The sequence below is a fragment of the Embiotoca jacksoni genome, unplaced genomic scaffold, assembly GCF_022577435.1.
Source record: "Embiotoca jacksoni isolate LCO1_2020_lvr unplaced genomic scaffold, fEmbJac1.0.p SCAF_43, whole genome shotgun sequence".
NCBI classification, from domain to species: Eukaryota; Metazoa; Chordata; class Actinopteri; family Embiotocidae; genus Embiotoca; species Embiotoca jacksoni.
Window position 1 is genome coordinate 118,036 of NW_027185396.1, and position 13,450 is coordinate 131,485.

The window sequence follows — 13,450 nt, forward strand, 5'->3', positions numbered from 1 at the left end:
GCAGATGGACAGACGGACGGACAACTTAAAAACATAACACCTCCGGCTATGGCCACTGCTAGTACGGAGGCATTACAATTTATTTTTTTTAAATGCTGCAGCAGTGTTCCTATTTCAGTACACTACAGGAAACAATGAAGTGTCTTGCATTCTTACCATTTACTAAAATTCTAAATGTAAAGTATAACTGCAACTAGTTATTACAAGCTGGCGCAAATAGGAACGTGAAAAGAATGATGCAGGTGGGAGTATTTGACAAACTTGGATTGTATGGGAAAAGAGGAAGACACAGAGCTGCTTATTCACCCCACTGTTTTCTGTGTTGTCCAGGCGAGCAGCCTAAGGGGAACCTCATCTCTGATGTTGCTGGGAAACACAGTAAGTAAAGAGGATTTTTTTTTTTTTAACCATATAACTTTGCATAATCCAATAATGCTGTTTTATGTATAATTGGCCTTAAAGGAATATCAGACCAAAATGTTACCACAGTTACCACATAACTAATTTTTGCAGCGTTATCCACTCCATGTTTGATCTGTATGCCGGATACGGATGTCGGTGACTTAACTCCGGGCCTGCCAATGTCACTCGACTCCAACCCGAGCAGAATTTTAATCAGCCAAAGAATTACAAAGAATTGTGGTGGATGTGCATGGGCTTTAAAATAGCTGTGGAAATGTGTGGAAGCTAAAAAGTGCCGTGTGCTTTTTCGGGAATCAACAGCCGCTGGTGTTTGTTACTCCCGCAGGTACCGTCCAATCGGGGGAGGACGATGGCCGACAAGGGGCGTTCAAGAGGTTTAGTGCCATGTGGTCCTCCTTCCGCAAAGGCAAAAGAGACAGTGAGTACTATCTTATGAAAACAATTTTTTTAAGAAAGTGTTTCTGTTGTGATCACGGGTCACACAACCATTGTTCTGTGCTACTAGAGTATTGAGGATGGCGAATTGTTCTGAACGTGCCTCACAAGCAGTGTCGAGCTTCAGACGGCTGCTGACGGCAATGGCTGACATGACTACATAAAATATAAAACCCCGTTTCCATAAAATGTCAATGAAAACAGATTTGCAAATCATGTAAACCAATATTTCATTGAAAATATACCAAAGACAACATATTAAATGGGGTAGATTAGAAGTTTTATTGTATCATACATCTTCATCTGCAGAGCTGTTGTCATCAAAGCCATTCAATATCAAAGAAAAGGCTCCTCCCATCTAAACTTATAATCAGCCGCAGCTGTTACTATTACAAACAGACACACTTTCTGTAAACAGACTCAATTCTGTATCAAAGTGTCAAGCTTCTGGCATCGGAACAGTGAGACAACTCTGCCACTGCAAAGTCAAAAATGACCCAAGATATGCATTTTCAGGTTAATACCATAAAAAGGTCTGACTGCCATTTCAGCTCTGTATCTGCATCAAACAATATTTAACTGAAGCTGAGAGCCTTTCACTGCTCCCCCCTATGTAGTGTGACTGGGCACTTCTGTATAGTACACTGGGGTTCAACCTGCAAAGAAAGAGCTCATTCACTCAATGAGTAGTAGCTGTTGCTGTCCCAGATTTCTAAATCTGTTTATTGTTGGCTCATAAAACCAAAACAAAAAAAATATGCCTGTGAAATGCTGAGCAGATACAAACTGGTTTCCAAAAAAAGTTGGGACGCTGTGTAAAATGTAAATGAGAAAACAGAATGCAATGATTTTTAAATCACGTAAACCCATATTTAAGTGCAAATAGACCAAAGATGACATCAAATGTTAAAAACTGAGACATCTCTCTTTACAACATATCTTGTTTTATGAAGAAAAAAAAAAAGAAAAAAATAATTTTGAACAGCACCCTGTCAAACGTTTGGGAACTTATAAGACCAATTGCTGGAATTCTAAAAAGGAAACATTGTCCCATACTACCATGATGTGGGATTTCAGCTGCTCAATCATTCAATTCAATTCAATTAAGGGAGAATAACCTCCAACAGAGGGAAGGGAAAATTCCCCCTTAACAGGAAGAAACCTCCAACAGAACCAGGCAGAACAGTTCAGGGTCCCCTTTGCCATAATTTTTGTTTCATGATGCGGCAATTTTTTTTAAAGGGGTGACAGGCCTGGACTGCACGCCCAGACAGCCACTCGGGATAGCCGTGTGATGATTATCACAGGAACTTGGCTTAATTCAGGAGTACCCGAAGCAGCTATTGCGCTAGCAGGCTGCTCAAGCTACCAAAGCGACAGGACCAAGGACTCCGGTAACAGCCGATGGCGTGGCCTGTATGTCTAAATCAATGGAGACGGGGGCATAAACAATGACATCATCGATAAGCACGGCTCACCTGACCTGGAGTTTGTAGCAGTAAAGTGCAGACTCTTCTAACCTACCACGGGAGTTCTCTTGTTGCTGTTTTTGCTGTTGTTGTTGTTGTTGTAGTAACAGCCATATACCAGATGCTAACTTGGCTACATGCTAACAGCCATAAACAAACAACAGAATGCATACCCCAAGGCTGTCTTTATTGTTGCTGGAGATTTCAATCCTGCCAATCTAAAGACTCTCTCCCAGCAAGTTAAATGTTTAACTAGGGGGGAGAGCACACTGGACCGTGTCTTCTCTCACATTCCTAAAGGAAAGAATTGTGTCTGTTTTTAATGCAGTGTCGCCTGAGGGCCCGATGATCACAGCCATTTAATATTGGTTTTCGGCCTAGTCCCATGCATATAGAGATTTCTCCAGATTCTCTGAATCTTTTTATGATTATTATGTACCATAGATGATGAAATCCCAAAAGTCCTTTGTAATTTTACATTGAGGAACAATATTTTTGAACTGTTGCACTTTTTTACCACACGTTCTTTCACAGAGTGGGGGACCTCTCCCTGTCTTCACTGCAGAGAGAGATTGCCTCTCTGGGATGTTCTATTTGTACCCAATCATGTTACTGACCTATTGTCACTTGATGTTCAACCAGGTGTATTTTTTTGCGTTACACGACGTTTCCAGTCTTTTGTTGCCCCTGTTCCAACTTTTTTGGAATGCGTTGACAGCATCATATTCAAAATGAGCATATATCTTTAATAAAAAAAACTACAATTTGTCAGCTTTAACATTTAATATGTTGTGTTTGGTCTATTTTCAATTAAATATGTGTTTATGTGATTTGCAAATTATTCAATTCATTTCAGTTTTATTTATATAGCGCCAAATCACAACACAGGTTATTTCATGGCACTTAACACATTAAAGTTCTTACAGCAAGACTTTACAACATTAAACAGAGAAACCCAACAATTCAATAATTCCCACATAAGCTAGGAGGGAAAAACTCCTCTTTAAGGGAGAAAAACCTCAACAGAGGGAAGGAAAAACTCCCTCTGAACAGGAAGAAGCCTCCGACAGAACCAGGCTCAGAGGTGGGCGGCCATCTGCCTCGACCGGTTGGGGTGAGAGGAGAGCAGAGAGAGAAAAGGACAGTATAGAGATACAAGAGAAGAACTGTTGGTGGAGACGACAAGCGCAGGGCAGAGACATGCAGCTCCATGACGGGACATCTGCAAAAGAAAGAAGAGAAACTATGTGAGCGAGGGAACTGAATGGAGAGACAACAGACAATAAGAAAAAGCTATGGGAGAGAAAAAGATGGTGAGGTATGAGTCAGTTAAAGAGTAGGAGGAAAGAAAAGAAGCTCAGCGTGTAACGAGGTCCCCCAGCAGTCTCGGCTTATAACAGCATAACTAAGGGTTGGTTCAGGTCTACCTAAGCCAGCCCTAACTTTATGCTTTATCAAAAAGGAACGTTTTGAGTCTAATATTAAAGCTAGAGAGGGTTTCTGCCCCTCGAACACAAACTGGGAGCTGGTTCCACAGGAGAGGAGCCTGAAAACTGAAGGCTCTGCCTCCCATTCTACTTCTATGAACTCTAGGAACCACAAGTAGACCAGCGTACTGAGAGCGAAGTGCTCTGCTAGGATTATATGGTTCTATAAGATCTCTACGATATGATGGAGCCTGGTCATGTCGGGCTTTGTAAGTCACCAAGATAATTTTTTTAAATTCTATTCTTGATTTCACAGGAAGCCAGTGAAGAGAAGCTAAAACTGGAGAAATATGATCTCTCTTGCTAAATCCCATCAGTACTTTTGCTGCAGCATTTTGGATCAGCTGAAGGGTTTTTAATGAGTAATTTGGACATCCTAACAGCAAGGAATTACAATAATCTAACCTAGAAGTAACAAACGCATGAATACGTTTTTCTGCATCATGCTGAGGAAGGATTTTCCTGATTTTATTAATATTACGTAAATAAAAGAAGGCAGTCGTGGAGACCTGCTTTATATGGTGGCTGAAGGACAAATCCTCATCAAAGATGACTCCAAGGTTCCTCACAGTTTTGCTGGAGGCCAAGACAATGTCATCTAGAGTAACTAAGTGATTAGAGAAAGAGTTTCTGAGGTATTTAAGACCAAGTAAAATAACTTCCGTTTTGTCTGAATTTAGAAGCAGGAAGTTTTTGTTCATCCAGGCCTTTATGTCTTTCAGACAGGCTTCAAGTTTTACTAACTGATTAGTTTCATCTGGTTTTATAGAAAGATATAGCTGAGTGTCATCTGCATAACAATAGAAGTTTATGCAGTGCTTCCTGATGACATCTCTTAATGGAAGCATGTACAAAGTAAAAAGTATTGGGCCTAACACTGAGCCTTGTGGAATTCCATAACTAACTCTTGTTTGTCTGGAAGACTCATTGTTGACATGGACAAACTGGAATCTATCTGATAAGTAGGATTTGAACCAGTCTAATGCAGTTCCTTTAATCCCCGTAACGTCTTCTAATCTCTGTAATAAGATCGTATGATCAATCGTATCAAAAGCAGCACTGAGGTCCAGAACAAGTACAGAGACGAGTCCATTATCTGAGGCTAATAAAAGATCGTTAGTAACTTTCACCAGAGCTGTTTCTGTGCTATGATGAACTCCAAAGCCTGACTGAAAATCTTCAAACAGATCATTCCTTTGTAAATGATCAAAACGTTGATTTGCAACAACTTTTTCCAGGAATTTTGAAATAAATGTCAGGTTGGAAATTGGTCTGTAGCTTCCTAAAACAGCTGGATCAAGAGTCGGCTTTTTAAGTAAATGTTTAATTACAGCCACTTTAAAAGCCTGCGGTACATAGCTGGTTACAATAGATAGGTTGATCTGATCTAATATGGAAGTATTAATTAAAGGGAAGACTTCCTTAAAAAGTTTAGTTGGGATGGGATCTAACAGACAGCTAGAATATCCAGATGAAGAAATAATTCTAGTTAACTCAGAGAGCTCAACAGGAGAGACATTTTCCAAGTATACATCTGGTCCTACAATTGCTTTCAGGGCTGCTGTGCTTAACATAAATTAAATGTAATGTAATGTAACATCACATCAGTGACGGTGGCAGGAAGGGTCTGCCCGATTCTCTCCCAAATAGTGAGAATTTTATTGGTAAAGAAGTTAATGAAGTCATTATTGCTGAGAGCTGAAGGAATAGAGGGCTCGGCAGAGCTGTGATGCTTTGTCAGCCTGCTACAGTGCTGAAAAGAAACCTGGGGTTGTTCTTGTTGTCCTCTATTAATGATGAATAATATAAAGTCCTGGCCTTACGAAGAGCTTTCTTACATAATATTAGACTATCCTTCCAGGCCAGGTGAAATTCTTCTAAATTAGTGGAATGCCATTTCCTTTCCAGCTTTCTAGTCGCCTGCCTAGCAGAGCGTAAGTCTGAGTTGTACCACGGAGACAACTTCCTCTGGTTCATTACTCTCTTCTTCAGAGGGGCGACATCATCTAGAGTTGTAGCAGAGATACTGCAGTGTTTTCTACCAGATGATCCACTTGTGTGGGACTAAGATCAACGTAGATGCTTTAACACACGGCATAAGAAGAGAATAAGCATGTAACTGCTTACTTAAACTTGGCCATGGCATCATCTGACAGACATCTACTGTAGTGGGATTTATTCCCACATGCTGTGTAGTCCATTATTGTAACTTCAAATGTTAATACGAAGTGGTCCGACAAAACAGGGTTTTGAGGAAATACAATTACATTTTCAGTTTCAATGCCATATGACAGAACCAGATGGAGGGTGTGGTTACCACGGTGACATGGTTAATTTACATTCTGAGAAAAAACAATGGAATCTAATAATGAGCTAACAGTAGAACTGAGGCTATCGTTGGCCATGTCAACATGAATGTTAAAGTTCCCACTATCGTCACTTTATCTGAACTCAGCACTAAATCTGATAAAAAGTCAGAGAATTCAGTTAGAAACTCTGAATAAGGACCAGGTGGGCGATAAACAACAACAAATAGAATTGGTTTCTCTGCTTTCCAGTTTGGGTGTGAGAGACAAAGAGTCAGACTCTCAAATGACTTATAACTAAGTTTCGGTCTCGGATTAATTGATAAGCTTGAGTGAAAGATTGCTGCCACTCCTCCTCCTCAGCCTGAATCTCTAGGAATATGATATTTAATATGACTGGGAGGAGTTGCTTCATTAATACTAACATATTCTTCCTGTTGGAGCCAGGTCTCTGTGAGACAGAGTAAATCAATCTGATGATCAGTTATCGAGTCATTTTCTAACAGAGATTTAGACGAGAGAGATCTGATATTTAATAGTCTGCTCTTAATTGTCAATTTTTTTTTATCCATTAATTTGGTAGGATCAATTTTTATAATATAACAATTTTGAGGGTTTTTTTTAAATATAGGTGGTCTGGGTGCAGACACAACCTCTATAGGATCATTGCATTCTCTGTTTTATTTACATTTTACACAGCGTCCCAACTTTTTGGGAAACGGGATTGTAGCTAGACTATCTGACGTTAAACTTTTTCTAAAATTTCCAACTGTTGGTTCTTCTTTTCTGTTTGTGTACAGATTAAACAAGATACAGCTTGTTTTATCAGTGACCATTAGAAGTGTTGGAAGATATAGTTTTGATGTTTAAAGAGTCTAGTCCATTCAAAGCTGTGCTAGCTCATTTAGATCTCATGTTTGTTTGTTTTTTCCTTTCCCCCTACTGAGATTTATTGGCTGTTAGACTTTCTTCTGTAAACAGGTCTGCTGGGAGCCAATATGAAATGCGTGGTTCTTCAGTGATGTGAGCCAACACAAGTCTCAAACCAAGTGCTGATCTTGAGGCATATCAACCTTTCCATCTGGATCACAGTAGTAACTGCACACTGAAGCATGATGTATTTTGTGTTTTTTTTTTTTGTTGTTTTTTTGTGTAGGAGTCAATGACCTTGAACCTACAGAGCCGCTGGTCAATGCAGCGACAAACGACACAACCAAGCAACATCGCTACGCCAGTGGTCAGTACTTCTTTGAGTATCTGGTTGTGGTCAGCCTCAAGAAAACCAAGGACAGCAACAACTATCAACCCCAGATCACTTACCAGTTTCCCAAGGTCAGTCTGATGGTGAAAGCCAAAGGTATAAACCTTTGTTGTTGTTGTGTAAGACATGTTACAGTTAAGGACTGGTCGTTCAGAAAACTACAGCTGTGTTTGGTCGATTTTACATTACTCTCAGCTGCACTGGGTAAAGGAATTTGGTGTTTGAAAATTGTGGTTGAAACTTCAACAATTAACAATGATGTTTTATTTTTTTATTTCCACTCAATAGCTTGTAGGTTTATGGTGACAAACTGGTGATAATGCTCATGTTATTGCAGTTAGTGGTAGTCCATGCAGTGTTACAGAGTCTGTTGATTATAATGTGTTTTTTTGTATTTCTTTATTTTCTGCCTGCACTTGATAGAGATATGAAAATTTGCAATAATTTCTATTATACTGTGATGAACCCAATGATGTGAGGGTATGTTGGTAGAGGAACCATCCACACAAACCAAAACATACACAGGAAAATAAAGTTTCACAGGAGGAGTTACATTGTTAACCTGAATTAATCATAGTCAGCTACAGCTGACATCATCGAGTATCACTGCTAACATCACCTGCATAGTTTCAACATTGGTGTTTTCTCATAGAAATAACCAGGAGACATAAAATGATGAACTGTTTGTATGTGGCGTGTATCTAAGAAAACATAGATGTTTTTAATAAGAGCGGTACGTGTGTGTGTGTGTGTGTGTGTGTGTGTGTGTGTGTGTGTGTGTGTGTGTGTGTGTGTGTGTGTGTGCGCGTGCGTGTGTTACCCCTCAGAGAGATGGAATGGCAAGATTTCAGAAGGAGGAGGAGGAGAAGACGCTAAAGGCGATCACTCTCTTTTGTTTCCCCGAGGGGATCAACTGGGCTCCTTTGACAGAATACCACAGGTACAGGATGTCAATCAGCTGTTCACTAACCTGAAGCCTGTACTACAAAGCCAGATTAGTGGGTTAGGTGGCTCTTTATTAACTTGGCTAGATCACTGGTAACTAACAGATTAGAATACATTAAATGTACCACCTGCTGACCAATTAATTCTCTGTGAATAATGACATCACCAACCATATAATATCCCGTGGAGCTCAACGAGCGGTGGTACTCAGTCCTCTGCAGAAGGCAGAGTGTTTAGGGAATTTCCCCAGCATTCTTTTTTATATGAGCTATAGATTCCATTTCATTACTGATATCCTCCCACAACAGAGACAACTGCGATTTGTTTTGCCAGCACATTTCCTGCATTTTGCAACTGTACTTCTTTTAGCTTGGATATCCTGGGTGTGTTGAACCTGCTTTGTAGCACAGGCCTCACCAAGTATTAATGATTCTCTCTTGTATATCAGCCCACATCCCCTGTTTTTTGTTTTCTTGGTCTTTTTCTAGTGAGACCTTCTCCTTTGTTCTGACTGAGATTGACGGCAGCAGAAGAAATGGATACTGCAGAAGGTTACTGGTCAGTGCGTACATTTGAAACTGTGCGATAACTTAGAAATGATTGTTTTGACGCTCATTAAATATCTTTTTCTTTTCCCCTATCTAATCTTTCAGCCAGGAGGCAAAGGAGCTCGACCACCTGAGGCTTACTGTATCATCAGCACGCTGGCTTGTTTTGGCCTCTTCTCCAAGGTCAGTTCAACTGAATGCTTCGAACATAGCATCGGCTGCTTTTACTTCCCTAAAGGCTGACGAAATAGCACCATGTAAAAAAAAACAACAACAGCATCACATTTCATGAGAATAGACTTGTTTCATCTCAAACCTAGAGAAAGGTGCTGTCCATTTACTTTATGACCTGGCTCAATCCTTCACAAGACACAACATTCCTTCCACGAGTGTTATCTGTGTAGCACTCCACCTCTCTACACTGCGTTGAAGCTGCTAAAACTGACTGATGGGGTGATTGGTTTCGTTCGTTTTATGGTTGCTACCACGAAGTTTTACCTGTATTATGGACTTGAACGATATGCAAATAAATGCACTCGATTTAAATTTGATTTAAATTTATTCAAATTTCAATGACTGAACCCAGACAAGTCTGCTTCAAAAAATTAACAACAGTTTACTAAAAAAATATTTTTAAATTAACAAAAACTTTTGAGATTGGAATTTTAACTCAAACAGAATGACTAAACACACAGAATAAACACCTCCAAAATAAATTGGAGAATAAAGTGTCTCCATACAAATAAACTACACATTGCAAGGTTAAATATGCAGCTCTCAATGAACTTCCAGCTTAAAACTTATCAAAATGTTTTTGACACGATGTCTATTTCACAAAATTTCCACCACAGATGCAGTGCTGTCACCACAACTCTTTTTACTATGTGGACCCAACACACACACACACACACACACACACACACACACACACACACACACACACACACACACACACACTGAATCGCAGACCAAACAGAAAGGAGAGGAAAAAAAAAAAACATTGTAGGCCTGCAAATTGCTCGGGTGCAGTGCAGCTGAAAAAAAAAATCCTCTCCTCATACAAGCAGAGGCACGAGAAGTTCTAGTCACAGTTCAGCATCAGTCCTGAATAATTTCTTGATTGAAGTCAGAAAAACACACCAGGCTCACCTCGATGTTCAGAATCCAACCTGAAGACATCCTTATCAGGTGTTGGGGGAAAAAAAACACAGCAATTCCCAGTTTGGTCGTCCATCTTAAAAATAAATCAATAAGGTCCTCACGGACGTAGGAGATGGTCACCAGACTGTAGCCGGGATGGAAGTCAGGCAGACGTACATGCACGAAGATTCACCTTTTAATCAACTGAGATAACGTAAAATGTTTATTGCAGTCAAACTACAGTTCCCTCTCGTTAGCTAATAAGCTACACACGTCTCCTTTCTCCCGCTCTCACTTCCACTTCTCAGCCAATTACGAACTCTGACCACCTTACTGACCAATCAACGCACAGAACAATCAGTAAAGGAGCATTCCGTTTAGTCTGGCGACATTCAACTAGTTTAAATAAACTACTTTACTAAGTTAACCCTTTTTTTTTTTTCATCTTTTTTTATGCACAAAAATTAACTTAAATGTTTTCTCCTATCTTCAATTGGAACTAAAGTAATTTAATTCCTCTATTTTCCTATCGGGGCCACATGGGTATAAGTAAGTGAGTAAAGTTTATTTATCACAAACTGCTTTACAAAATTAAAAAGAGTTAAAAAAAAAAAGTTGGCCTATAGTGAGCCATATATAAAACATTAAAACACAATGCAAGATAAAAGCATAATACACACTTAGTAGTCCAATTGCAAAGATGCGAGCCTGGTGTAAACAGGAATGTCTTTAGCTGTTCATGTAATGTAAGAATACGAATTTTGAAATTAATTCTGTGTGTACCGGGCGCTTTAAGCACTCAGGAAGATTTTTTTGCCTGTCATAATAAATGAATGAAATGCCAACCGTTCATTGCTAAACAAGATACCAGCAGAAAATCATCTAAGGGATGAAGCATTTAAGGTAGCTCGCAGTTATTTAGGAGATTCCAGCGAAGCGCCTCTGACAAAGTGACAAATGTTTTTTAGGCTGATGCGATGACTGATGGTGAGCTGATCTGAAAAACGGCAAATCCCAAACAGGCCATGGCGAAGGGTGTGAAGGTGTCTAAATGGGTACTTTAGCTATCCTTGCCCATCTTACCTGCTTTTAATGAACTTAAAGTCATATTGACAGAAACATTATACAGAGAGAATGACGCCAAGGAATGAGACGATCGATACTTTGCTCAATCAATCAATAATTAGGCGTTTTTGCCGGAATATCATCAAATGGACCCATCATGAATCCTTTTTTGACGTCTTTGCCAGTAGTGCATCAACAATCTCAGGTTCTCAAAAACCCTTGAACCAGTCGCGTAATCAAATAATTGATCAAACAACGGTTGGGATCCTTTTTCACGGCCTTCCCCAGCTCAGGGATGATGATCGAGAATTCTGGTTACATTTTTTTCTGACTTTTCATACAGGGCTGGTTCGTCCGCACACTGATTTTTGGGCGCCTTTCTCGACAATAGCCACAAGCCTGGATGTATTTATGATTAATGAACTTGCACCCGTTTTCATTAAAGTTGTGGCACATGGGAGTCATGAACGGTGACACCTTAGTCTCTCCAGGTTGGGAAAGGTTTGGGGAGACGATGTACTTTTCCAAAGCACTAATTCCATCTGTGTAGCAACAGAGACTCTGTTCCCACTTTTTCCTGTTTGTTGAAATTGCTCCGATTGGTTAGTATGACACGAGTCTGTTGCTTTATTGATGGAGACAATTGAAAAAAGAAAGCTTGAAGTGCAGAATTTTTTTTTATAGTAATGGGAATTGTAATGCATATGTTTCATCAGTGTGTTCCCCTTGTATGTGCAGATATTTGACGAGGTGGAGAAGCGGCGGCAGATTTCCATGGCCATGATATACCCATTCATGCAGAAGCTTAGAGAGTCTCCATTCCCAGCTCCGGGAAACACAGTGGAGATTAAGAGCTTCATTCCTGAGTCGGGCACTGAGGTCAGAGCAAAACCCTGTACTTGCTCATAACACACGGCACTTGGAAGTTTGATGATACAGAGTTTTCTACTGCTTCCTGCTTTTTCAGTTTGTTCTTCTCCTGCCGCTGCCGCATCTTCTTCTGCTTCTTCTTCGGCTGCTTCCCAATTCCAATCTGGCCCCTCCATCATCCCACTAAGTGATCAAGTGTCACTCAGTTTGGAGTCACTCTTGCTGCTGTGGAGGGTCTCCTTATTATGGGGGAGGGTCTAAATACATTGGCAAACTTTGGGAGCCCTCCTCCCCCTCTCCTTTCTTACACAGAAACAGGTTAATGCATGCTAGGAGGGGGAAAAAAAACAAAAAACTCCCCTTTAACGGGAGAAAAACCTCAGGCAGAGGGAAGGAAATCTCCCTTTTAAACAGGAAGAAATCAACAGAACCAGGCTCAGAGGTGGTTGCCCATCTGCCTTGACCGGTTGGAGTGAGAGGAGAACAGAGAGAGAAAAGGACAACATAGAGATACAAGACATGAACTGTTGGTGGGGCCGACAATCACAGGGCAGAGACATGCAACTCCATGGATATCTGCAAAAGAAAGAACAGAAACTACGCGAGAGGGAACTGTATGAAGATGCAACAAATAATAAGCAAAAACTCTGGGAGAGAAAAAGATGGTCAGGTATGACTCAGTTAAAGAGTAGGAAGAAAGAAAAGAAGCTCAGCGTGTAACGAGGTCCCCCAGCAGCATTGGCCTATAACAGCATAACTAAGGGTTGGTTCAGGTCTACCTGAGCCAGCCCGAACTATAGGCTTTATCAAAAAGGAAAGTTTTAAGTCTAATCTTAAAGCTAGAGAGGGTTTCTGCCCCTTGAACACAAACTGGGAGCTGGTTTCACAGGAGAGGAGCCTGAAAACTGAAGGCTCTGCCTCCCATTCTACTTCTATGAACTCTAGGAACCATAAGTAGACCAGCATACTGAGAGCGAAGTGCTCTGCTAGGATCATATGGTTCTATAAGATCTCTAAGATATGATGGAGCCTGGTCATGTAGAGCTTTGTAAATCATCAAGAGAATTTTAAATTCTATTCTTGATTTCACAGGAAGCCAGTGAAGAGACGCTAAAACAGGAGAAATATGATCTCTCTTGCTAAATCCCGTCAGTACTTTTGCTGCAGCATTTTGGATCAGCTGCAGGGTTTTTAATGAGTAATTTGGACATCATAACAACAAGGAATTACAATAATCTAGCCTGGAAGTTTCAAACGCATGAATATGTTTTCTGCGTTACGCTGAGGAAGGATTTTCTTGATTTTATTAATATTACGTAAATAAAAGAAGGCAGTCCTGGAGACTTGCTTTATATGGTGGCTAAAGGACAAATCCTCATCAAAGATGACTCCAAGGTTCCTCACAGTTTTGCTGGAGGCCAAGACAATGTCATCTAGAGTAACTAAGTGATTAGAGAAAGATTTTCTGAGGTGTTTAGTACCAAGTAAAATAACTTCCGTT

General features: G+C 40.2%; 1 protein-coding gene across 3 annotated transcripts in view; it reads left to right on the forward strand.

Moving 5' to 3' along the window:
• The window catches only part of dennd2da (DENN/MADD domain containing 2Da), a 42,739-nt gene that overhangs the window by 18,635 nt on the left and 10,654 nt on the right, over positions 1–13,450 (forward strand). For all 3 annotated transcript variants that reach the window (XM_069169138.1, XM_069169139.1, XM_069169140.1), the window contains 7 exons: positions 331–378; positions 749–841; positions 7,277–7,452; positions 8,209–8,321; positions 8,815–8,884; positions 8,980–9,057; positions 11,818–11,958. In XM_069169138.1, the coding sequence (XP_069025239.1) occupies positions 331–378; positions 749–841; positions 7,277–7,452; positions 8,209–8,321; positions 8,815–8,884; positions 8,980–9,057; positions 11,818–11,958 (719 nt within the window). The remainder of the gene's footprint in view (positions 1–330; positions 379–748; positions 842–7,276; positions 7,453–8,208; positions 8,322–8,814; positions 8,885–8,979; positions 9,058–11,817; positions 11,959–13,450) is intronic.